Source organism: Anastrepha ludens, chromosome 6 (genome assembly GCF_028408465.1).
Source record: "Anastrepha ludens isolate Willacy chromosome 6, idAnaLude1.1, whole genome shotgun sequence".
Lineage (NCBI taxonomy): Eukaryota > Metazoa > Arthropoda > Insecta > Diptera > Tephritidae > Anastrepha > Anastrepha ludens.
Window position 1 is genome coordinate 64,195,072 of NC_071502.1, and position 26,125 is coordinate 64,221,196.

Consider the following 26,125-nt stretch of genomic DNA (forward strand, 5'->3'; position numbering starts at 1 on the left):
AAAACTTTTCCTAATCCGTTTTTTTAATTTCTCTGCACCAATGTTATAAATATTTTTTTCATATTTACTTTAATAGAAATTCTACTCTATCCTTAAAATGGCCCAACACAAATCTTCCATTATTTGACTGTTGCAAGTCTTCCTTTAAATATCAGCTCCATCTGGCCGCATGCTCTTCGTCTTTCGCAGCTACTTAGAAACTATGTGGCGAGATCCGACGAAAAAGGGAGATGGTATAACAGTGGAATTTTGCACTTGGCTGGAAACCTCTTGACAGACGATGCGGAATGAGTCGACACACCCACGATCGGTAGTGAACTCACGACTTGTCCTTGCCGTAATATTGCCGAATAGTTTGATCTTGAGGAATCCAGTGAAAGAGCGTAATACGGGCAGTGAGTGTAGGACAGTGAGCGCAGCCCTTTGCGCATCTTCGAAGAAATAAGGGTGAATGATACCGCCCAGCCAAAAATTCACACTAAGCAGTAGCTTTTCAGAATGTCGAGGCAATTTTTAAATCCACGGATTTTCATCTCTCCAAAATGTAGATTTTTTTCTTTGTTTACGGGACCTCGAACGACGGTTAAGCCACAAATGCGACGCAGCTCACAGAGCGTTGGGCGAACAAAGTAATCTAATTACGTTTCAGAATTTCAATGGCTGGTTGAATTAATAATATTTGAATAAATAATAATAAATTAAAAATAAAATTAATAATACTAAAATAAGACTATATAAGTAACTAAATATGAGACTATATAAGTATACTCATAAACTACACACTATTGAAGTTCGACCATACCTATTGAAAACCCCATTATCGCAAACGTATACTTACAGACCTTGCAACTAAGCCCTTTGTGAAGAAAAAAATCTAAATAATTTTCAATAAATTTATTTCACATTAATTTAAATTAATTTTATTAGGGAATGCATTCACAAAATTAAGCACAAATGAAGCGCGTAACTACATAATTATTGTTTAAACTATGGAATGCCCATTAATTTCAATACTATCTTAAAGATATACAATTGCCTTCACTTACACTTTTAATCCAATTAATTACAGTGCGACTTTCATATAAATAAATCAATAATCCATTTTAATAAATACTTTTCTCATTGTTCGTATTACATTTTCCAACTTAGTTCACCACTTCCACATTGTCGTTGCAATCGTCGGTGACCAGCGTTTCTGTCTGCTGGCTACGCGTCTCATCACAGCTATCATCGCAGCAGCTACTCCGACTACTGCCACTCGAACTGATGCTACTGCCACTTGATTCGTCCTCTTTGCGCGGACTTTTAGCATGTAAACGCAATCGCTTCTCGGGCTTTTTTAAAAGCTCCTCAATGGAGTAGGGATTGCGTTTGCGACAGTTGGTGACTTTATTGTGAGTCGACTCTCTGCCGCTCAACGAACCCGTGGTAGGTGCGGCATTTAGCGAAGTCGCCGGCGAAGATTTGCCCGAATCACAATCGCTAAGCGCGTCGCCGGCGCTGTGTGCGACCAAATCAATAGTGCCTTCAGTACTCAGCATGCTGCCAATGCCACTGCTGCTACTACCACTACCGCCGGCATGGAAATACGCTGGACACTGAGCTTGCGCATAGGGTAAGAACTGGTTGGCGGTTTGCGCAGAATGCTGCGTCGAATAATACAGGAGCGAGGGATGCCAGAGCCAATGTTTGTGCAATGCCGTGTAGCTGAGATCCTGTGCGCTTAGATGGCCCGACACCGCTGAGGAAACGGTAGCCGAGAGTTGCGCCAGTGCTGAGTTGTTACCACCAGTGGCGGTCAGGGCTGCCATATGCGCCACGGTGGGATGTTTCGGTGCGGGTTTGATGGGCATATCGCCGACGGTGCACGCAGAAGTGGCGGATGTCGACAAGAGACGCAGTTCATGCGATGCTGCAGTGGCATTCACCTTGGCGTTCTCATTGGCTGCAACAGCCGCAGCGGCGGCGGCAGCGGCAGCTGCTGCAGAGTTGTAGCGGAATTGTGCGGACAAGCTGAGGGCATGCGGTGCAGCAACATGTGGATGTGTGACGGCGAGATGTGTGGAAGCATGGGCATGGTGTGCTGACGTCAGCGGCGGCAGAGATGTGCGGTGCATGAGTGTTGTTGTGGCAATGCCGGCACCCTCAGGGCCTGGTTGACAGCCGGCGGTGGTGTTACTGCTGCCAGCAGTAGCGGCGGCGGCGGCGCTGTTCGCATAAATGTGCGCCTGCGTGGCGTACGCGGCAGTTGACATTTGCTGTGCGGCTGCAGCGGCGGCAGCAGCATTTTGCTGACTCGACGTCATCTCATCAGTCCACAGACCACTGTTGCGCAGAATGCGGTTGATGGAGCTGATCGAGGGCACCGAAGATGGGTCGCAGATGCGTTGCTGTTGGAGCTGTTCCCGAATTTCCCAAGCAAACATGCCGCTGTTCTCCTCTTTCAGGCGAATGATCTTCTTGACAACGGTGGGTGTGGCCACTTGCTGAAAATAGATTAAGAACAAAGAGATGATATGTAGAAGTTGTGTGTGAAGATTGCAAGAAGTAGGATGAGGTTATGCGAAGGGGAGCCGCCTGTGTTTTGTTATACAAAAAATGTGCAATTAAATACCGTGAAATTTAATTGTGTCTACGGCACTTGTAAATTGTTAAATGCATGTGCAACACGCAGTGCGCTGCATGCAACTCACGCTAAATTATGTAGAATTGCTTTTGAAATCCACCGCCGACATAGGATTTCCGTATCGAGCGCGCAACAAAAGTCAAGCGCCGGGTCAGGCCCGCCTCAAACGAGTTTATGAAGAATAGCAACGGAAGTGGCGCAAATATTTGCAAATCAACGTTATTTCGCACACTAAACACATCACACATACGCATGGTAGAGCTTATTATAGAATATGAAATACTGCAAAATTGCACTGGAGTTTTATTTTAGTTTGCTACCCCAACAGTCAGCACCCTGGCTACTTGTCCATTACGTGTCACAAGGCAATTCATTAAAAATTCATCAACGCGCTTACCTCAGTGTAACTCCACGCCAGTACAAAACCACAACCGCCCCTGAACGCCTCCTGACACTTGCACTATCGCCATTACTGGCTATATCTCACCAGGCTGACTGTTATAGTTCCCCATTGAAATTATAGCCAACACTGTCCGCATTGTTGGCGATGCTTATCTGCACCTGAACACGCTAGCCGAGTACCCTTTTTTTGGTGGTAGTTATGCACGTGTGCTTACTTGTATTATGACCCAATACGATGCAACAACAATGCATTCATCATCAACATTCAATTGAGGTGTTAAACGCGCATTTTGTTCAATTATTATTTCGAGGGCGGAGTGGAATAGCGGCGCAAAGCAAATAAGAAATCGGCGGGTAAATATTGAATGTGCTACTGTGGCGGTGATTTCTCTACAAATTTGACTACTCAACTGCGTATGCACAAATATACATAGGTATATGTGAGTAAAGGTGTAATTAATGGGGCTACGAAACCAAAGTTTACCAAAGCGTTTTCTTTATTGAATTCTAATAGCTTTTGTGTGAATCCCAGTTGTACACTGTAATACTCATGGCTATGTGTAAATTCCTTTCGTTGCGCTTTTAATTAGGGTAGCACACACATTTTATGATTGATCAGATTCCCTTAATTCATGATTTACCAAACATGCAGGTCGGCAATAAAAATATGCGGGCGCCGTAGACGAATGGGTTGGTGCGTGACTACCATTCAGAAGTCCGTCTAATCTCCATGCATGAAACACCAAAATGATAGAAAATATTTGTCTAACAGCGGTCGCCCCTCGACAGGCAATGACAAACCTCCGAGTGTATTTCTGCCATAAAAATGCTCCTCATAAAGAATATCTGTCATTCGGAGGCGGCGTAAAACTGTAAGTTCCTCCATTCGTCCATTTGTGGAACAAAATCAAGACGCACACCAGTCAATATAGTATATGAATGCATGAGGAATACAACTTAACTGGGCGAACATGGAAGGTAACTGTCAAGGAAAGGTTTCTTATCTGATGAATTTTACGCGTATGCTTTTTTCCATTGCAGGTTGTGTAAAAAGAGCATGAAAAAGCAGGGTATATGGGTATAACGCATCATTTGGGGTCTCTTGTCAGACTTCTTTCTTTATAGACCCCTATGTCTTATTAATCTTATTATTAATGTTATTAAGAGGGGATTTAGCACTGCGACCTAGGAGATCTATGGTACCCTCTTCATACATTCAGTCCAATTTCCCTTTAATTCTTTTTCTGTTAAAATATGTTTATCCAGGTGTTAGTCCCGCTTATGAACCAGTGCTGATCATTGATAAATTACCGCAATTGGATCTTCACTGTCTTTACCTTACTTCCCGAACAAGAGAGGAGAAATCACCATTTTCTAAGCCACAAAATGGCTCTGGTCCTATAATTGGAGAAGTCGCCTCATTTCTGGCTTATTTTTAAGCCATTTCATAGTAAAATTTCCCATAATAATTTTTTTTTACTTCAAAGATGTTTTCATATCTCGAAACATAAATACTCAAATTATTAGGGTGGCAAAATGTCCAAATATTTATATTTTGAATTTTAGCGCAACCCTGTTCGATGCGTATTGCGGCAAAAATTTTAAGTATAACACATTTTACTGAAACTACATATAACACGGCCTCATTTATAACTCTTACAATTCTGGAACGATTTACGTGCAGTTTTAACTGTATGTTACCAGCTACATTTTGTATGGAAGTAAAGATACGTACATTCAGTTTTAAGTATTTGGTTATTCTTTTTTTAATTTTTGGATGATTATATTTTCTGTAAATTTAAATTTAGCTTTCAAAGCGCCGTTTTATATACAAAACTTCTTCATACTTGTATATAATTAAAAAAAAAAAATTTCTTCCTCGTGAATTTAAAATTGCTGGTGCATTTGGTCCAGAAGCGCGTACTTAAAAAAGGCTTCGTCGATGGTAAACTGTTTTCGCAGCCGCTATTTTTGTATTGTAATTGGAATAAAAAAAATACATATTCAATTTATGGGCCGTCTAATAACCGACCCTTCATAGAATTTTGATTCATTTCTCTCACGATTTCAACCAATTCGTTATAAGGTGGCTGACTGGTGGATATTCAGCATAATTTGTAAAGAGCTAATTGGACTAACATGAGGGCTATAACTAAATTTCAAATGCTAAATTTCGAACATTTTTAGTTAACACTATGGATCTCGTCTCTCACATCCTCAGGCGATATAACTGGAATATTCTTAATTATTTTATGTTACAATGTTAAAAACGATTTTTATTACCGCCTACTCAGTTATCTAAAAAATTTCGCTTGCATTTACTATACGGACATTTGGCGATATACAAGTTTATGACAAAATCCGCGAATTACCTCATCAACACTACGTAATCAGTTAATAATCCACTGCATAATTAAGCGAGGGTAAATCTTTGACAAAGTCACTCACAACTGCATACATACATTGTTGCCATTATAGGTCGCGGTTGCACCGTTCTCATTGTATGTTATGTAGTAGTTCACTGCGGCTTTTGGCGTTGCCAAGTACATATAATTATTAGTTTATCAGAGCGTTGTCAGATTACAGGTAGCAAAACACTAGCTAAGTGCGACTGACACGATCATAAATGGTGCGCTTCGTGGAGATTACGCCTGTCATAATTTACACACTCGCCGAGCACAAGTGTGTGTGCGTGTGCAGTGGTGCAGTGGTGTATTATTTGTTTATTGTTGTTTGAACCGCGTAAGCGTACTTGAAGCGGGCGTGTGAACTGAAACGCTCAAGCGCAGCTGGTGAACAGGATTCGCCAGCTAATTGCAGAACGTTATCGCGTTTAATAAACGAGATTGATTTGTAACAGTTATGGAGTACATGAAAAACAAAACAAAACAAAAAAAAAACAGTTTATGATGGTAGTAGTGGTTATACGCTTCGCTGGCGGTGGTCGAGGATGGAGGCGACACTATTTTGGTAGGATGGGTGTAGGTGTGCCTATGACGTGCGCAACTAACACTTGAGCGCTCACGGCGTAGAATCTCCGCGCTTTATGGCAGCTACTAAATGTTCGACATTCTAAATACATGCGTTTGAATATCGATATATGTGTGTGGGTGTGTGTGGTATGCCATGTCAATGCGTTCAAATGTAAATAAATATAAAATACTTTGCACATTAACTTGTCCGTGGAGTGATTTGTAAGTGTTGACATCGCAGTCAGGTAACAACATTTATCAGCACTCGACAGGCAGCCATTAAAATTTCGAATCAATATTTGCGTCGGGCTAATGAAAATGCAGGTGGGTCAAATATACATGAATGTATGTTTCAATGAATGCGTGAGTGTGTGCTTGTGCGTGATGATATGCAATGAATGAATTTTCCATGAAATTTTTCAACAATTTGGTGCTTACCTTGGTTTTGCTGCCACCAATCGATCCCGGTCGTATAGAACCAGTCTCATAGAAGCGCGTCAATATTTTCGAAACACAACCTGTTCACCGAGGTTAAGTAATGAAAAGAAAGTAAGAATAAGTATTTTTTAAAATATTCGGTATTCTTTTTTTAAATATTATAATTTTAATTGAAATCGCTTAGCTAATAACACTAGGAAGTATTAATTTTTAACCTGAACTTGATTATTCCTTTCTTGTTTAGTTCGATCCCAACACCATTAAAATCATTAAAAAAATTGTATTTCATTGTGCTAAATGCCCAATTTCTCAGTTAAGCGATCTACAATTTGGCTTTGGCTTCTAACACAAGTAAATCGGGACTGGTTAAGGGGGTAGTATGGTATTTTTTTTTTTTTTCATTTTTTTTTTTTTTTTTTTTTTTAAATTATTCTATAACATCTTAAGATTATTGTGTGAAAGTTTGAAGTGCATTAGAGTAAAATTGACAAAGACACAAAGGATTAAGTATCTACCTCTCCAACCGGATTTCACGCTGCCGAAAATCTTTAAACGCGTTTTTCTCACACTTGCCTTTTTTACGGTCGGTGTCCACTGTAGATTCATATCTACTGCACCGATTCTTTTCAAATTTGGTTTTTTTGTTTCTTTACTTTATTCACGAGGTAATGACGTCGAGTTTTTTTTTTTTTTAAATTTTGTCATATTTTAAAACAACAAAGTTTTCAAGTTTTTCTTATGAAAAATCGGTGTTTTGACTTCAAAGCGCTTTAAAAAAAAAACAAAAAAAAAAAAAAAAAAAAAAAATCGACGTTGTTACCTGCGAAACTTTATTAGCTGATGAAATCAATTTGGTTTTTTGATTTTAGTTGATCCAGTAATGAGTTCTGAGGGACACCGCAATAAAACTTTTTTATGAGACGTCCGCGAAGATTCGCTGCCACCAACTCATTTCTTCATAAAAATCAATGAACATTTCACACAATATTCTTTAAATATGACTTTATAATGAAGTAATTTTAAAATTTTGAATAAATCAACTGTGTCAACAAAAAAAATTTCGAAAAATATGCTTTTTTTACACCGAATTAACCATACTACCCCCTTAAGCAATCCAGAATTGCATTGCATGGTGTTTGCAACCAGTTCTCGATAGACCTAATTTGGTTCTTAATCCGCCAAGGAAGTGAAAAAACAAAGCTGTCAATGAGATAGAAGAGAGGGTGCCCTCATTACCCCACACGAGGAAAACAACACATTCTCATTAAGTGTGATAAGCAATAGTATTTACCTCTAGCATCTTCAACTGTAAAGTCATTAATTTTTCAACAACCTTTGAATTGTAGACTCAGTTATATGATGATTTCCACACAAAATATCACGAGTTTTTAGATACATTGTTCTTAAAGATCGACCATTTTCATAATAAATTCCAATAATGTCAACGCTATCGTGTGATATTCTACATCTGTCAACTTGACAGGGGTTATATAAAAAAAGCACCGTCTACGAATTATTGACTACTGACACCTTAAGCGTCCTTTTGAAAGACTTTTTACAAGCAATCACTGAGCTAACACAATCCACACCACCTAAGGTCGCGTAGCTGGGCTCGAATAGAATGACTATTGAAAAGTTGGAGGGATAAAAAAGAAGATGTGACAGTCCTGCATGTGTTATTTATTTATTTACTCTTGGTAAATCTGGAAAGAAGAAGAAGAATCTACATGATTTCTTACTGACTATACAACATAAATACTTAGCCAATAAGAGTTCATATTTTTTTATAATAATTCATTCAGTGCCAATTCGAAAATTTGCTTAGAAAATGAAAAGCAAAAGCAAAAGAATTGGAAATTTTATTAAATTCTTGAGTCTTCTATCTTTCGGAGTATAGATCGTTCCAACCCACACCAGAAAGAATAAATCATTGCTCAGCAGGTTTTTTTGTGAAATGTAAAAATAAATGCGCTCTAAAAAAGGAGGTCAGTGAATTAAACCACTTATGATATCAAAGACAAAGCAGTGTGAATGAATGTTCCTTCTATTGCATGAGGATTTCAAATTGAGTACATCTTGCATCTAACGAAGGAATCGGATTAACAAAATTAAGCGAAACAAAGAAAATGCTCTTGAATTTGTTCAAGTCGATTAATGTGGCGAAAGGTGATGCCATATAGATTGTACAAGTGAGGTAAATATTATAGTAACTTTAGCGAATACGGATCCGCAAAGTCTGAACCAAAGCACCAGATGAAGGCAAGTACAGACTATGATTTGGAAATTATTTACTATCAATGACTCAGAAATAAGAAGTTTTAAAAAAAAGTTACACCCAAAACAGACTTAGACCCTGCTGCAACTTTATTGAAATCTGATTAGAGTCAGAAAGTCTTGAAATTGATTTAAAAAGCTTCAAAACGCCCGCATATAAAAGAAGTTTCAAAAAATGTTAAGCATTCAGATACATCATCATTATAGATGATGATGAGCAATGGACCGAGAATATTGCCTGAGGGATACCAGAAGAGTCATCGAAAGCATCGGGTGTTTTTTTGAAAGGCTGAAAACTTAACATATATTGTTGGACTGAATTTTTTTTATAAGGTGGTCGATAATTTCATTTCATTATTATTTTGAATATGATATCAGGCACATATTCGCTGCGTCTACGAGTTATCTACTGTGGGCAAAAAGTAAGGTGAATTTATTTGTCAAACGTCGCGGGATTAAAATTTCGCTCTAGTTATTTTTTTCATGAGTTGGCAGCACTGTTAATAACATCTGGGCCAACTTTCATGTGAATGCCATTATCAGTAATATATTTACGCTTGTGTTTACCAAACGACCAAGAGTGCATTTTTCGATTTTTACAATGTCTGATTTGATTGAGCAGAGAAGTGCCATCAAATTTTGTTTGCGGAATGAAATTTCGGCTTCGGAAACGTTTAGCATGTTGCAGAAGGCATTTGGTGATTCGACAATGTCGCAGCAAAATGTTTATAAGTGGTACAAAGAGTTCAAAGAGGGTCGAGAACGTGTTGATGACTTGGAGCGCTCCGGACGACCATCGACGTCAACAGATGACCAACACGTCAATAAAGTGAAGGAGTTAGTGCTCAAAAATCGTCGGTTGACTGTTAAAGACCTTTCTGATATGATCGGAATGTAAGAAGGATCTGTGAAAACCATTTTGAAAGACCATTTGGGCCTACGAAAAGTCAAATCTCGTTTGGTACCGAAAACTCTCAATTTCTTGGAAAAAAGTCGTCGCGTTGATGTGTGTGAAACAATGCTTTCAGACTATCAGGACAAGCTCAAATGCATCACTATGGGAGATGAGACTTGGATTTATGCTTAAGACCCTGAAACAACCGACCAATCAAGCGAATATCGTGCTAAAGGCGAGGCCAGACCGAAAAGAGCACGTCAAAGTCGTTCAAAAATAAAGGTCTTGTTGACAGTTTTTTTCGATTTTCGTGGTGTCGTGCACTATGAATTCCTTCCACCTGGCCAAACTGTTAATAAGGAATATTATTTGAGCGTTATGCGTCGTTTACGTGAAGCAATTCGTCTAAAAAGACCAGAATTATAGGCCAACAACTCTTGGTTTTTGCATCACGATAATGCACCGTCTCACACTGCACTCGTTTTTCGTGACCATTTCGCCAAAAATTCCACGCATATCGTTCCGCAACCACCAACTTTTTGCCCACAGTACTAGGACCACTTATTTTTTTCAAAATAAATTTCCACAATTTGGAAGCGTTGTTCTGGCGTTTAACGATTCATGATGACTTGCCAAACCTTAGTGAACAGAAATGTCAGCACAGTTAGCCATTCTCAACCGTCCACCTATAGTTACTGATATCATAGTTCTCATGCAGCTAAAAAAACGCCCGATATATATTGCTACACCCTTTCCATTGCTACATTAATATATGTTAATATCCTTATACACTTAAATATAATTAGACCAGAATTTAAACAATCCCATCTACTTACCATGCGAGACCAGTAATTGCCGCGATATGTCGCACGGACGAACACCGCAAAGTGCCAACTCGACAATGCGGCGGCGCACACAGTCAGGCAATGGCCGGCCATTGACAAAAACGCCACCCAGTTGGTTAACGCCAGCCTGACCTGTGAAGATAAAATAAAATAACAAAGAGATGAAAGTTAGAAAATACCAACAAATCTACACACAGTATACACATTTACATATACCTACATATACTTGTGCATACTAGTTTTAAAATATTACTTAAAATCTATCCATCGAAAAACGAAAAACTAATTTTGTTAAAAAAACTTTGAAAGTGTTGAATTGCCCATTTAATTTTTTTATTCTGAATATTGCGACGCACAGCATTTTGACTAAATGAAGAACGGTGGGGAAAAGTCACAATCAATCAAAACCCGCTTTGCTTTTCCTGTAGTAGCGAATACATTGAAATGAAGTTTGGATATTTCAAACAGTTTTGGCGTATGAATATCTTCATTGGCTATGGTTGGATAAAAAACCTAATATTACTTTTTGGTGTCCGCTTTCTACTAACATATATACTCCGATAGAACGAAGCGTAGGAGTTGGACAAATACTTTGTTGTATAGGGTGGTTTTTTTAGAGGTAAGGTTTTCAAGTTGGCACTACTTTTTTCGTAGATGGTCTTTTTGACAGCTGTCACTTGATTTATGCTCAGTTTGGTTTGCCATTTCATAATGAATAGACTTACACCTGAACAACGTTTGCAAATCGTGCAAATTTATTACGAAAATAATGGTTCGGTTCGCGCGACGCATCGAAGAAAATTTTGTTCAGCGATGAAGCTCACTTTTGGTTGAATGGGTATCATTTTTAAAACATAATGGCAAACCCTTATCTTTATAATAAAGCTAAATTCTTGGCCATAACATTAACTTATATACGTTTTATTTCATCTTGAAAACCTAACCTCTAAAAAAAACACCCTATATTTATAGAATATCAAATAATACTTCAAAGAAAACAGTCGTTTACGAGTGGCCTGAACGATTCAGAAGAGATCGTGAGTCCACCAAACATCACCAAAAACCATTGAAAACATCAGTAAAGTGAAAGAAAAGTTAATCAATAACCGCAAATTAACCATCAGAGAGCTGGCAGAGGACTTGAGTTTGCTTGTGGATCTATTCAGAACGTTGTAGTTAATGATTTGGGCTTGCGGCGTGTTGGTGCAAAGTTTATTCCAGAGGATCTGAAACCAAAAAAGGAACGCGTTGATATCCCGGAAGACATGATTTCCAAGGCTGAATCCTACCCAACATTCATCAAACGCATCCTTACTGCAGACAAAACGTGGGTGTACGAGTGCGACACGTAATCCAGACATGCGCGAGTGAGTGAAGAACCAAGACCCAAAAACCACGTCGTTTTCAATCAAAAACTTTGAAAACGATGCTCACGGTTTTTATGCATTACAACGGCATTGTACAACTCGAATTTTCGCTAGAACATCAGACAGTTAATACGGATTATTATATTGGCTCTAAGACACTTTTACGTGAAGCAATTCGCGAAAAAAGAGAGAATTTGTGGGAAACCGTCGCACAGGGCCATCGCGATCTGAGAATTTTTGAATAAGAACCAAACGAATAATATTCAACAGCCTTTGAATTCACCTGATTTGGCTCCCTGCTTGATCGAGTCAAAAACAGACCACTATAGGAACGCGTTTTAACAGCCGAAAGGAAGTAATGAAAGAATAGAAGACGGCTCGGATATAGTTCCAGAAATGTTTGCAATGCTGTATCAAACGTTGACATGAGTGCCTTGCAGTTGATAAGGAATACATTGAAGGCGATAATATCACATTTGCGGAATCAACTTGTATTTTCAATTTTCTGAATATATTCCGGAAACTTTTTGATATAGGCGGTATATGTGAATTGCATCTAGTTTCTGACAAACCGATACTCACGTTTCTTTCAACAAATAATATAATATACAGCATGTACATTTCCAACTAAATTTTTTGATGAAACCAAGAAAAAATGCTACATAAATTATAAATACCTTCACGTAAAAATCCATCACACTCAAAGAATTAATTAGAGTTAAAAAAATATTACTTGGTATTGAATCCTCACTGCCAACCGCAGCTAAACTGACTATCGAAATAGCGAAATAGATTATTTGGAAATGTATCGTTCGTCCAGAGAGGGTGGCTAGTAAATGATGTGCAAACGACTTTTACTCTCTCTCCCCAAGGTAAACAGGTTAATCCTATCCACTGTTAACATAACTTTTTACACCTACCCTCTCATAGTCGAGCCGAAACACTGTGCGACGTACCGAAAATTGTAATTGATTATGGGTAATTTTTCACAAATTCACGTACCTGTGCGATTGCTTTGCGGTAGCGAACGAACGTCAGAGATAAGCTAATTTTTTTCATGCCAGATTAAGGAAGTGATTGCGCAAGCGATAAGCAATAAAAAAATTGTATACGAACGATAGTAAATTTGTAGGTATATAAAAAAAAATGAGAAAAATAAATTACAGATTGTTTACGTAGATAAAACACGCACTGGCAATAATGCCCCGAGAGCAGCTAATAACGCATTATGTTGATAACCTCTTAAATACCAACTAATTTTTAAATAATTACCCACTGATTTGGAAACTGATAAATCAATTAACGATATTGTCGCCGTGACAATAATAATATTTTTGGTTCTCTTGCTGTTTACAACAATGCTTTTGATGTGTTGGAGTATTGTAATTTTGTTGTAACAAAAACCAGTACAAAAGGTGCTGTGATCCGTAGGACGATAATCGTTCTAACCGTAATTTAAATGAATATCAAATATGGCAATAGTCTTAAATGTGTTGCGATAAAAATCTGACATTTCGACTCTGACACAGTAGCGGTAGCACGAGCTCACAATGCTGGGGCAGTTATAGTAAAACTTGGAGCAATGGCATGTCGCTTGAAAAAACTGGGAAAGCGCGTTAATTGCGAACGATTCATGACTCGTGTCATATGTCACGTCATACTTATCAGCGAATTATCAAAATTTCATTGCCAGCAGAAACTTTCAACTTTAAATTGTACTGGCTTATATTTTTTATGTTTATTACCAAGTTATTTTATAAATACTACTAGGAATCAAGAAATTTTATTTCGAATTCATACTATTTTTTGCTTATGCAATTTGAGTTTTAAACTAAAAAGTCAATGAAAAAAATTTCATTGATAAGATTTTTTCCTTGAAACTTTTGACTTTTTTGGATAAGAAAACTAAATAATACAAATACAATACTTACATTTTAGGGTGTCCTTAACTGTTTAATCTACAGGAATAATAATATCCTTTAATCCCTTCTTGAAACACTTCTCTCCCCAGGGCTTTTTCAAAGGGCGATTCGTAGAAGCTTGACAGATTTTGTTTTAAGTTTTTCTTAAAAAACTATTTTTTTTTGTTTTGCAATTGAAGTAGGCCAAAAACGCACGTTTTTCTTTTTCTTCACATAAAGTAAGTATTATGTGGAGTTTTTAAGCATGAAGCACGAAACAAATTTTTTTTTTGGAAATGTTCAAATTTATTTTCTTATGAATTTCATGAAATTATGCGGTATCTGACATGGACACCGTTTTTGGACATATGCCACATAACACTATTTCAGTATCAACTGTGTATGAAGCATTAATTTTTTTTTCACAATAATCGATTTTAGACACCTTTCATGAAATTCACCGAGTCGCGCAATACGAGTACGATAGAATTTGGAAAACGAACGAAACGCGATTGTTCAAAATTATTCTGTATCCCCAATAGTCGAAGCAAGGGGTCGCCACAGTGCTGTTAATTAAGTCCTCATCTAAAGTGGTAGAAAATTACAATATTGTATGAGAATGTTCATGCACTTGCAAGCATTTTTTACCTAAGCACCTGTAACATTCTCACAGACTTAAAACTGAGAAATCTGTGCGTCTCCCTAATACCAGCAGTGTCTTCCAGGCGGAAGTACTGGCAATTGAGGAGGCCTGTAGGCTACTAATCACAGATTTCTCTTTGAAGGGCAATATCTACTACTGCAACCTCTAAAGTGGTGGAACAAAGTAGGAATAGCCTCACCATCTTGAGTGAAAACCATAAAGTTACCTTAATCTGGGTCCCGGCACATCGGAACATTGAAGGTAACGAAAAAGCAGATGAACTGGCAAGATCTCCCATCTGCCATGAATAACGCTCTCACAGAATCGATATTCACCCCATTAGGTGCAGTCAATGGTACAATTTCCCAAAAATACCTCCGAATCGCGGATTGTAGGTGGAAAGACCAGACGAAATGCAAAATTAGCAGAACGTTATGGCCCACCTACAACCGCAAGCAATCGTCGGTATTAATAAGCATGAAACGACGGGACCCCTGGATACTAACGGCAGTCATAACTGGCTTTTGCTCTATCGGCGAACAAGCAGCCAAAATGGGTATCCTTCACAATACATACTGTCACAGTTGTAAACAACCATTTCCTCTGTGAATACCCTGCCCTATACAAGGACAGAATGTTAACCCTGAGCCAACCGCTGTTCGAGAATCTCGAACAACTGTCTGGTTTAGACGCCAACAACCTAATAAGGTTCTTAAACCGCACAGACTGGATATAGTCATGCCGTAAATAACTGGTAAATAAGTTGGTAACGAGGATGTGGCAATAAAATGATGCGGAAGCGCTAGTTGGATTCTGGAAGAATCACCACTTTAACCAACCATCCCAACCTGTAGTACCTCAATATAAATAGCATTCGTATGATAAAACGTTCTAAATAAAATTAACATCAAAATTATATTTACATACATACTTGAATAACTCGAAACTCTAACAAAGATGTTATATGCCATGGCAAGAGCAATGGGACTGCGCATCTAGCGGTCGTTGGACAATCGTCTGATTCCTTCGATAAAGACGTGGGTAGGCAGAACACATGGGGAAGTGAATTTCTAACTGACCAAAGTACTGACAGAATTTATGCATGAGGACGATTCTTAATGCACCTTCTGTGCCGACGATTTTGCAGAAGACACCGAACATTATTTCTTTCGCTGTCCGAAGTTTGAAAAGGACGACTCAAACTTTGAGATGAAAAAACCACAAAAGGAAGAAAACCTGCTAGAATCAATAGAAAAATTGGCCGTTGCTTACTGCACCACAAAGTGTGGCGCGTGGAACAGCTCCGCAAGTTTTCGTTGAAATGCAATACGTCGCGCCCCCTCCGCGAATTAATACGGTACAGTACGGCACGGTAGTTTCCCGGAAGGAGGGAAACGGGGCAAGGGTGGGCTTTTAGTGTGGAAAGGGAAGTCCCACACTATACAGCTTTCAATACTTTGTACCACTATTTTGTAGGTGTACAAAGAAGCTTTAAACTCAGTTATTTCCTTGAAGCGTAATAACTTCTACTGTACTTGCACAAAACTTCTACTCAATCGTTCAAAGGTGCGTGCCTGTGTAGTTTTTCAATATATTTTTACGATCACTCACCTGAAATGACCCCAGTTGTGAGTTCGTTAAATTTTACGTCTGCTGTATCGGCTGGCAAGCCTAAGGCAGCGTATTACATACAGTAGCATTGCAAAATGCGTTCAACCCCCCAATGCGTCAAGTTGTAAAAGTTCAACTATTTATTTACGGATGTCTGTAACACTCTAGAGGTTAATTCCAAGCGACAGCGATCAGGCGCAACGAACGAGTAGCTGGTGAAACGAAAGACGCGAAACACGAAGGGGGTTACTTGAAGTGAGCAGAAGAGGAGTGCTCGCTTGGTGTGAAGTCACTTAAATACTTCCTGTCGCAATTTGGCGTTGTACGGTACTATTTACTCTTTTTAGTTTTAACTTTTTTTCTGCTCCGCTACTTGTGTATTCATCATTACGAATTGTTTTTATGCATCATTTTGTTGTTTCATACAGTTTGTTCGCGGGAGCTATTTTTTAAGATCTTCCCTCGTTCTCTGTTGTACGTACCAGTATTATAATATTGTTTTTGTGTATTTCGTTAAGTGCGAAGATACTCACAAACTATCGTTAAACAAAAAATGCAACAACAATAAGCGCAATGCATCAACACTAACACTACCACATCGTGCACAGTTCAAGTTTTCAGTTCGTGCAATTTTTATTACAGTAGCAATATATGGCTGACGGCCGACTGGACATTGATCATTGGGCACAGGGGTACCCGGCATATTCACTTTTGTTGGCGTTTATGTGAGCGGTCAGTTTTATTACTCGCACAGCTCACAACCAACTAACCGATCTATGATCCGTGTAGCTCTCTGCTGCTGTATATTGACTAACTACAAGCTGCTCGCAATAACAACAAAAAATGCGGCAAACAAAAATTACAAAATACAATAAAAAAATTATTGGAATTTGGGAGAAACAAAACTACTCGTATACCTCAGTTGGCGTAGTAATGACAAGAAGAATGCGCTTCGCATCAATAAAACTAATAACCGTGAAAGCAAATTTCAAGGGGGTTCATGTTTTTGCGTCTTCCGTTTGATCTTAAAGGGCACAAACAATAAATTCGAATTTTATTTTGCAAACGTAAGGGAAACATAAAGTTAACACCTTGCCGTAAGCTGGTGAGGGTGAAGCTGATTGGTATGCAGTAACCGGTGGAGGCGTGAGCAAATTGAGGAAGAAAATGTTTGCAAACTATTTAAACTCTTGGATATTAATAAGAAATCATTTGAGAGAATATAAATGCAGATGTTTTAGAGAAGTCAGGCATTGTTAAATCTACTGTTATGAAAAAGCGTCTCATAAAAACTCATTTTCAACTTTATTCTCGCATTTAAGTGTCTGAAAAAGCAATTTTAGAAGTTATCTAGCAGATCATTTTATTGGCTTTCGAATATTTTTGTCAGTATTGGACTCATGCCGAAAAGAATATAGTATTTTTAGGCACACATTCATAGTGAAGTGAGCAAGATGAAAATAAAAACGGCTGCCACTCTTAGAGAGTTCAAGTAGGATACCGGCTTTAAGGTCTCTTTCATTACACCGCGTTACACACATTCTGTCCTATGAACCAAATATACTTTTTCGGAAAGGGGATACAAAATAAAAATAACATGTATCGTCGATTTTCATGTACACGTCACAATTTTGTTTTTTTTTGTATTTTATAACCAACTAATAACACGATCTCAGGATTAGCTTAACGGATTTGAATGAAATTGGGCACACAGATAGTGTATCACATTTCTAGACTTTTCACCTAGGTGTTGCCACTGACAATGTTTCACAGGGTTGCCACCTGTTCGAAAAAAAAAATTGCATGAGATATGCCGATGTGGGTATCAAAAGAAAGGTATTTCACTCCGCATACAATAGAGATATAACTTTTTTATTACAATAATTTTATTATATTAAAATTAAAAATTGTTACATTAAAATTTATAATGCTTTTAAAGAAACTTAGGCCTTTTATTTTTGCGTTTGTAAGCATTTGTGTCAGTATCGCGACAAATAGACCAACAGTATTCGCCAAGCATATGCGTAATGTCTTGTCCTTTAAAGCGCTTTTCAATAGCCGCAATGTCCTGATGGAACCTTTCGCCATGTTCATCGCTACAAGCTCCTAAATCACCAGGGAAACAATCTAAATGATTGTGAAGGAAATGGATCTTTAGCGACATTAATATGCCCATTTCGCCATATGCCGAAATCATTTCTGCAACAATATTTTTATAATTGTCAGCTCGTTTGTTGCCAAGAAACTGCTCAATAACGGCAACTGTGCCTTTCTATGCACGTTGTTCGATAGCATTCAATTTTGATGAAAATTCTTAACTTGCAACTATTTTTTTTATCTGCGGACCACTGAAAACACCTTAAATTATACACATCATTATACAAAATAAATTATCAAATTATACAAAATAAAGTTACTAAAAGTCTTCGTAAAAACATACCTGCATGAATCTTTGCGTCGCTCAGTTATGCCGAAAATTTAGAAAAACATTTTTTTTTAGAAAAGAAAAATTCAAGAAAATCTGAGAATTGATAAACTTTTTTTTTAATTTTATATCTATCTATTCTATCTATATATATAAAAATGAAATGATGTTCGTTTGTACGCATTTTTTTGGGCCGATACGAGGCCAATTTTATTCGTTCTTTTTTCATATTATAGGGATCCACTAGGGGAAGGTTTTTAGCAAAAAAAAATTTCTTTTAAATATTTTCTTCATATAAAAAAAAGAAAAAATCAAAATATTGTACAAAACAAAACTTGCTCGATTCTTAGATTAAAGTAAGTTTCGAATCGACATTCATTTTATGTGCACAACTTTTTTTGAATTTTTCGTTATTGTATACAGAAATTTCAAATGATTCGAATGAAAGTTTTTTTTTTTTTTTTTATTTCTTCCATAAAATATTACACCTGTCGTTAGACAATAAGTAATTTGATTTACAAAAAGATGGAATGAGAGTGATATTGAAGGGACAATGCCCCCAAGCTCATTTAGAAGAAATATATACATATTATTTAAAAACAAGTGGTTAACAAACAATGACATATACGATTAGTTGACAATTGATTACAAGGATTTTGCAAGATCTGTTGGTGTTTGATGGTTAAGCCGACTTTGGGTAGATTTTTCTTTAATTGGTAGTCTTCTCATCATAGGATTTGTATGCGTTAATAGTCTATTTATGTGTCTTCTGCTAGCGCTTGTATTGTTTCATCAATAGTATCGATGTCAAGGTCGCGATGAATATCTGCGTTAGGTATGTACCAAGGTGCATTAGTTAAGGTCCTAAGTATTTATGAAAATAATGTTTCAATTCAATTGAGCAATGCTTTCCTTGACCAATTCTATATGGAAATGAATGCGTTTGCAAACGATGGTTTCGGCTATGAACAAATGTTGGAATCGAATGAAAAAGGAAAGAAACGCGAAATGATAAAAAAAATTCTTGGAAAATTTAAAATGAATGGTGCTTCATTGGAAAAATTCAAAGGTAATAAGAACATGCACAAGATAAAGTTAGAATTCGAATTTTTAGATTTATTTTGTTTATTTCTCATTTTTTCAGAAGTACACCACACAACAACTCATTCCAACTCTGATTTTGAAATCCTGTTGGAATTGGTGATCGATAATTTTGTCACTATAATGGTCAAAGGAAATTTGCGTGTATCAGACCCTGCATATTATTTACCATATCAACTTTTTATGGAACATATGGACCAAATGAACACAAAAAAATAATTTAGTTTTGTTTTGATTTTTTGCAACATTTTGGTTTTCAGTTAATACAATAAAAACAATACTGTTTTTTCGTGAACACAAAATTCTAAATTTATTACGTTGTTTGTTTAGAATTTTTTGGTTTTGAGGAAATTTGTTTATTGTTGCTATTTGTGAAAGCGTAGATATTTGTAAGTATTTGACTATAATCCTAAGAGTTAATGGAATACCACTATGACACATAGAAAACATTTTTTCAAAGGGGTGTTTTCCGAAAATTATAAAAAAATTGTTTTCAAAAATTTTGAAGAAATAAAGTAAAATAAAAAAAATTCGAAAGCATGAAATTTTTTCAAAACCAAATTTTCCTCAAAAAGATAAAAGAAATTTCTTCGAGGAGGTGTTTTTCTAAAATTACAAAAAAAAATTTCAAACATTTTAAACAAATAAAATAAAATAAAACTTTTTCAAGGGTATGAAATTTTTTCAAAACAAAATTTTCTGAAAACCAAACAAAATTTAAAAAAAAGTGGTGTTTTCAAAGCATTTCATATTCCACTATTAATAGAGAATACATTTTTTCGAGGGGGTGTTTTTCAAAGCGGAAAAAAATCTTTTTTAACAAATCAATTTAAACTTTTACAAAAGTATGAAATTTTTTCAAGAACAAAATTTTCTCAAAAACGTTAAATTAAAAAAAAAATAGTTTTTTCAAAATATTTAATTTTCAGCAATTAACTGAGAAGAAATTTGTTAGAGCGAAGTGTTTTTCAAAACTTCAAAAAACACTTTTTAACCAAAAAAATAAACCTTTTTTCAAAAACAACAGGAATGATAACATTGCCTAACAATTTCTGCACTTTTGCACAGTCTAAAGAGGCATTGATACAGAGTGTATTTCCAAACATAGTTCAACATTACAAAAACCATGATTGACACAGCGAAAGAGCAATTTTAGCTGGGAAAAATAAGGACGTCAATGATATAAATTCAGCTATTGTATTTTAGATCAAATACCTGGTGACATAGTTGCGTATAAGTCAATGGACACTATTACTGATCAAGATGAGGTCGTAAATTATCCAACTGAATTCTTAAACTCACTCGATTTGCCAGGCTTACCACCTCATAATTTAGATTAAAAATTGGAGCACCGATTATTATGCTGCGCAATAGTAATGTGCCCCGACTTTGCAACGGTACCAGACTCGCTGTGAAGAAGCTAATGGGTAACGTTATCGAAGCAACAATTTTGAAAGGGAAGTTCAAAGGAGAAGACATTTTGATACCCTGAATTCCACTGATTCCAGCGGATTTACCATTCGATTTCAAACGTTTGCAGTTCCCTATTCGCCTTGCCTTCGCTATGAGAATTAATAAGGCGCAAGGACAGTCTCTACAAATGTGCGGTATTAATTTAGAATACCCAATTTTTTCTCATGGACAATTGTATGTAGCTTGCTCACGAGCTGGCAAACCATCGTCATTATTCACGCGAAAGATGAAAAAACCAAAAACGTTGTCTACCAAAAAGTGTTACAATAAAGTTCGAATGAAATTGTATCAAAGAATTTGCTTTGTTTCGTATTAATTTTATTCCCTTTCAGCAAATCATTGAATTTATCGTCTAGCGAAGCGGGCGAGGGTACGCTAGTATTGTAATAAAAACATTTCCACGAGTCTGCCTGCAGAAGTTCAGCGCGATTGGATCACGGAAAAAGGGTTAAAAGTTGATCCAAAGTTTTTCACACAGGCGGACTACGAGCTCTTTATTTTATACATAAAAAAAAAATTCTGACGTGTATATGAAAATCGCCGATACACGTGATTTTAATTTTTCTCCCCTTTCTGAAAAAGTATATTTGGTTCATAGGACAGAAAAAAAGTTCGTTTTTGTAACGCAGTGTTATGGAATCAATCACAGAATATGACTGAAAAGTCTTCTTAGTCGTTAAAATGGTACCCCCTGTATACCCAAACATATATAAGTATATTTACAGTTGGTTACTGTATGACTACATGGCTTTCTTTGATACCCAAAAACTGGAGTACTGCATAATTTTATATACATAGTTTTTTTCCGATTTTATGAGAAGCGATAGCTAATATATCATTTTTTTTTTTAAACCCTTTGTAATTTTTACCTTTTGTAATTTTTCCACGAAAGTTTTCATGTTGGCTAATTTTTGTAATATTTTTGCCGTAGGCGTCATAAAGTTCGAAAATCTAAAAAATATGTGTTGAGAAAAAAGAATGGTGTCGAATCGAAATGCAGGTATAAAAGTGATTAACCTTTTACACAAAAAAGTATTTTCTCCAGACATCAAGAATCTGGTTAATTGAGATTTTTTACTTGCGATACAGATACACATTGTGACCCTGTTGTTGTTGCTGCTGGCATTATTGCTATTATTCTTATCATTATATTTGTTGTTGCTGTTATTGTTGTTATAAAATCATAAAAAAATAATTATTTTAAAGAATACTGCTGAAGTGACAGTCTTTGGCCGGATATAAGTAAATCCGGTTCGTCAACCCTCGAACTATTTTAATGTCAATTAAATGAAGTCAAATTTACTGAACTATATTACTACTTTGTTAAGCAAAACTGATTAGCATAAACTCCTCTATTCTATATAATATATATGTATATATATATATATATTTATATATATAATTGGCGCTTACTCCCTTTTTGCATGTTTGGTCGAGCTCTTCCTTCAATTTGTGGCGTGCGTCGAGATGTTGTTCCTCAAATGGACAAATGGAGGGACCTAGGGCTTTTAAGTAATCTCCGAAAGGCAGATACACTCGTTGGCTTATTATTGCTTGCCGAGGGGCGGCCACTGTTAGAAAAAACTTTGTTGGTCATTGTGGTATTTTATGCGTGAGGATTCAAACCTACGTACTTTCGAATGGTAGTCTGGCAGCAATGCATTCGGTCGCCATTTGCTATATTTAAAAAGTCTAAATTTATTGGCCTATGTCACTAATAATTTAACAATTTCTTCACAGTCAAAAGGTAAAAAAATAAGACATAGTCATGAAAACACCCTGCGATATGTCGTTGATGAAAAAAAATCAGAAGTTTACTCCTTTCTACTTACTTTGCAAGCAAATGAACTCACAAAGTACCCATGTTGCCAAAGATTTTGTAAAAAATTAATCAAATATTTTAAGTCACCAGTAATACGTTTTGAAACAAAATTCTAACAAAAATTTCGTAAGAGAGGATATTGAATCTGTAACCTCTCCTCAGACGTTTCAGAATGTGTGAGAAGTTTTGGAGTGGATGCCACGTATGGAAATGTTGACATGCGACGGCTTCTCTTTCTTTTGCCAGTAGTTGTAATAACTACACTCAGCCTATGGGCTGATCACTGCAGTACTAATATACATAAATACGTAACCAGTTTTTAAACGAGCAGAGTCACGCGTGCAGCTTGCTGGTATTTTATTTCGGCTAATAGTCAGGCTGCATTAATACTAGTTATAATTAAACAGAAGATTGAAAAGTTTACGTAACATACAATAAAATTAAATTAGTCACGCTACTTGGAAAAATTAAAACAGAGAGCTTTCATCATTCCTTTTAGCTATCATAAAGCGATAATACTAATGTTTTAAAACACGTTGCTCGAGGAAATATTGCAAATAAATAAATAAACTGTAAACTAGCAGGCAAAAGCTGGACTAAAATTATATACAAATTTGGCCGTGAATAAATAAAAAGTGATTGATCTGAAGGAAATGTGTATTATTGTGTAGATTGTTAGTTACTTATGCGTGTATTAATTAAACCCCAAGGATAAGATGGGTATCTTGCAACCGGGGAAAAGGCGCATTTGTTAGTTTAATGTTGAGAAATTTGATTTTATAATTTCAAAAGCTTTGGAATAAGGATAAAGCAGCAAAGCGAATTGGTCTGGTGGTGAACGAGGACAAAATTAAGTGATTCCTGTCATCACATCAAACAAACAGTCGGCGTACTCGGGTATCGATACCCACGTCACTGCTGAGAGCCTTGATTTCGAGGTTGTAAAAGACTTAATTTAATTAAGAGCTAGCATTAACACCGATAATAATGTCAGCCTTGCAAACCAACGAAGAATCTCTCTTGCAAGTTGCAGCGACCTGCGCATTTAGGTTATCACTCATCTTTGTGCCTCTCAAATCGGTTATTGGGCATTAAATCAAAAGTGTTCACTGTTCATATACTGCAATCATGCTTTGCATTTCGCTGTCCCCTATAAAAGTCCTCCCAGCTGCAAAGCTCAATAAATTTTGAGACACTGATATCCAAATTTATAAGTTGGTGTTACTTATCGACGCATTGAATGCAGGTAACTAAATTATATCGAGAATGTAAACAGGTTTACTAATAAAGTAAGTAAATAAATTCCCGATGCAGTTCTAAAACTAGCATCATTTGAAGGCAAGAAATATAATATGATACCTATGTGTGTTAATTTATTTTATTTTAAAACTTTTATGTTTCAAACACAACCGATCAATCAATCCATCAAGCCATCAACTAAATTCTTCGACTCAACACAAAATAACTTTGTATATTACTTTCTCCCTTCTTCCTGAAAGTGATAACTAACAAATTAGAACCATGTCAAGTAATATACTTGGATGCCTAACTACGCTGGTGGCCCCAAAGCGCGATGCCTTAAATAAAGCAAAGTCTCCCTCCCTCTAAACACTTTGTATACCAGAAAAATATATCAAAGAAAGCAAAGAAAAAGAGTTAAAATGTTTAATTTTTAATTTAGTCGATTTTAATTATCATTAAATCAACCAGAAAACGGCGCAAGTTTCAAATTTCAATTCTAATTTTGTGCGCCTCACAAATTCAAATCACAGATCAACGCAACAACGAGAGCACCTGTTCAAATGCAACAACAACAAATGGTAGCATAAAACACAACAAGTTTTGTATTTCATGCTTATTTGTGTTTCTCTTTGGAAGCTGCTGGCAATTATCGAATTGATGGTTGTTTCATACTCCACTATGATGCGTAGCAAATGAAAGACTTAAGACACAAACTTGTTGAATTATTTGTTGAAATGCGATTTTGCATGGTGGATTTTGCTTACAAAATATCTGAATAATTTAACTTTTATTAATTGAAATTTAAATGATTTTGTTAACATTTAATTGGAAAGCTGAAAGCGGCCACTTATTATTTTTTTTAAATCAGGTAATTTAACAGGGTTTTAGGTACGGACCAAACGATTTGGGGTTTAAATGCACACACACACTTAATTTTTATTAAAGATCTGACCTTGTCGAGTTTTGCCATCGTGAGGACCGTGAACGAGCTACGATGGGAAATTAGTAAAAATCACTACCGAAGTCCGGAGTTGATGCTCGCGACTTTGAATGATAATACCACTCTGGAATTTTTCAGAAACCGCTTTTGAGGATTTAGCCGCAGCAATAGTTTATATATATATATATAAATATATACATATATAATTGGCGCGTACACCTTTTTTGGGTGTTTCGCCGGGCTCCTCCTGCTATTTGTGGCGTGCGTCTTGATGTTGTTCCACAAAATGGAGAAACCTACAGTTTCAAGCCGACTCCGAACGGCAGATATTTTTTGTGAGGAGCTTTTCCATGGCAGAAATACATTCGGAGGTTTGCTATTGGTGTTTCACCGAAATTCGAACCTACGATCTCTCTGATAACTCCGAATGGTAGTCACGCACTAACCCCATTCGCCTACGGCGGAGCAATAATTTAGGATCTTAAAAATTTCACTCAGTAACTCCTATGGTGCAAGTTTTTAATCGATTAAATTGTCGATATTTCCGTAGCACCTTGAAGTTTCTAGTGAAAATTTGCAAATAGAAATTAATAATTAAATTAAATTAAAAATAATTAGTAAATGCAAAATTTTAATTTTTAATTCATGGGGGCCATTTTCAAAAAATTTGAACATCATCGCTTCGATTTTCGTGGAATTATGTGCAGATACCATACCGTGAAGCATGCAAAAGAGGAAAGGGGAAATTTTGAATGTTTGTCGAGATAAGGGGGCTAAAATTTTTTATTTGTTTTCTTTTTGTTCACGTGTTTTTTGTTTGAATTGTAAGCCAATTTTTGTCGGTCTAATAGAAAAAAAAAAGAAATTGTTCTGTAAAGAACTCTGTACTTTCGATAAAAATACACAAAAAAATATATTTTTTTCAAAGTAATTAAATTAAATTAAATAATTTAGTTTTTAAATTTTTAGATTTTTTTTATTCTTAATTTTTTTTTTTAATTTGAACATGTTTGAGTCTTTAAATATATGCAAATGAAACGCTTATAGCTTTTACCTAAATTTTTATGGAGGAAATCTCAAGTCTAAATATTGATTTCGACCGCACTTTTCCAGCAAGGAGCAGTGTAATTGATCACGAAGATGAAGAC

At 36.3% G+C, this 26,125-nt stretch overlaps 1 protein-coding gene across 1 annotated transcript in view; it reads right to left on the bottom strand.

The window, feature by feature from the left end:
• Positions 1-1,043: 1,043 nt before the first annotated feature.
• Positions 1,044-26,125, bottom strand: part of LOC128868042 (paired box pox-neuro protein-like) — a 57,786-nt gene continuing 32,704 nt past the window's right edge. Inside the window, 5 exon segments of the mRNA XM_054109763.1 lie at positions 1,044-1,863; positions 2,118-2,210; positions 2,212-2,486; positions 6,439-6,518; positions 10,444-10,584. Of these exon segments, the coding sequence (XP_053965738.1) occupies positions 1,146-1,863; positions 2,118-2,210; positions 2,212-2,486; positions 6,439-6,518; positions 10,444-10,584 (1,307 nt within the window). The 3' untranslated portion in view covers positions 1,044-1,145.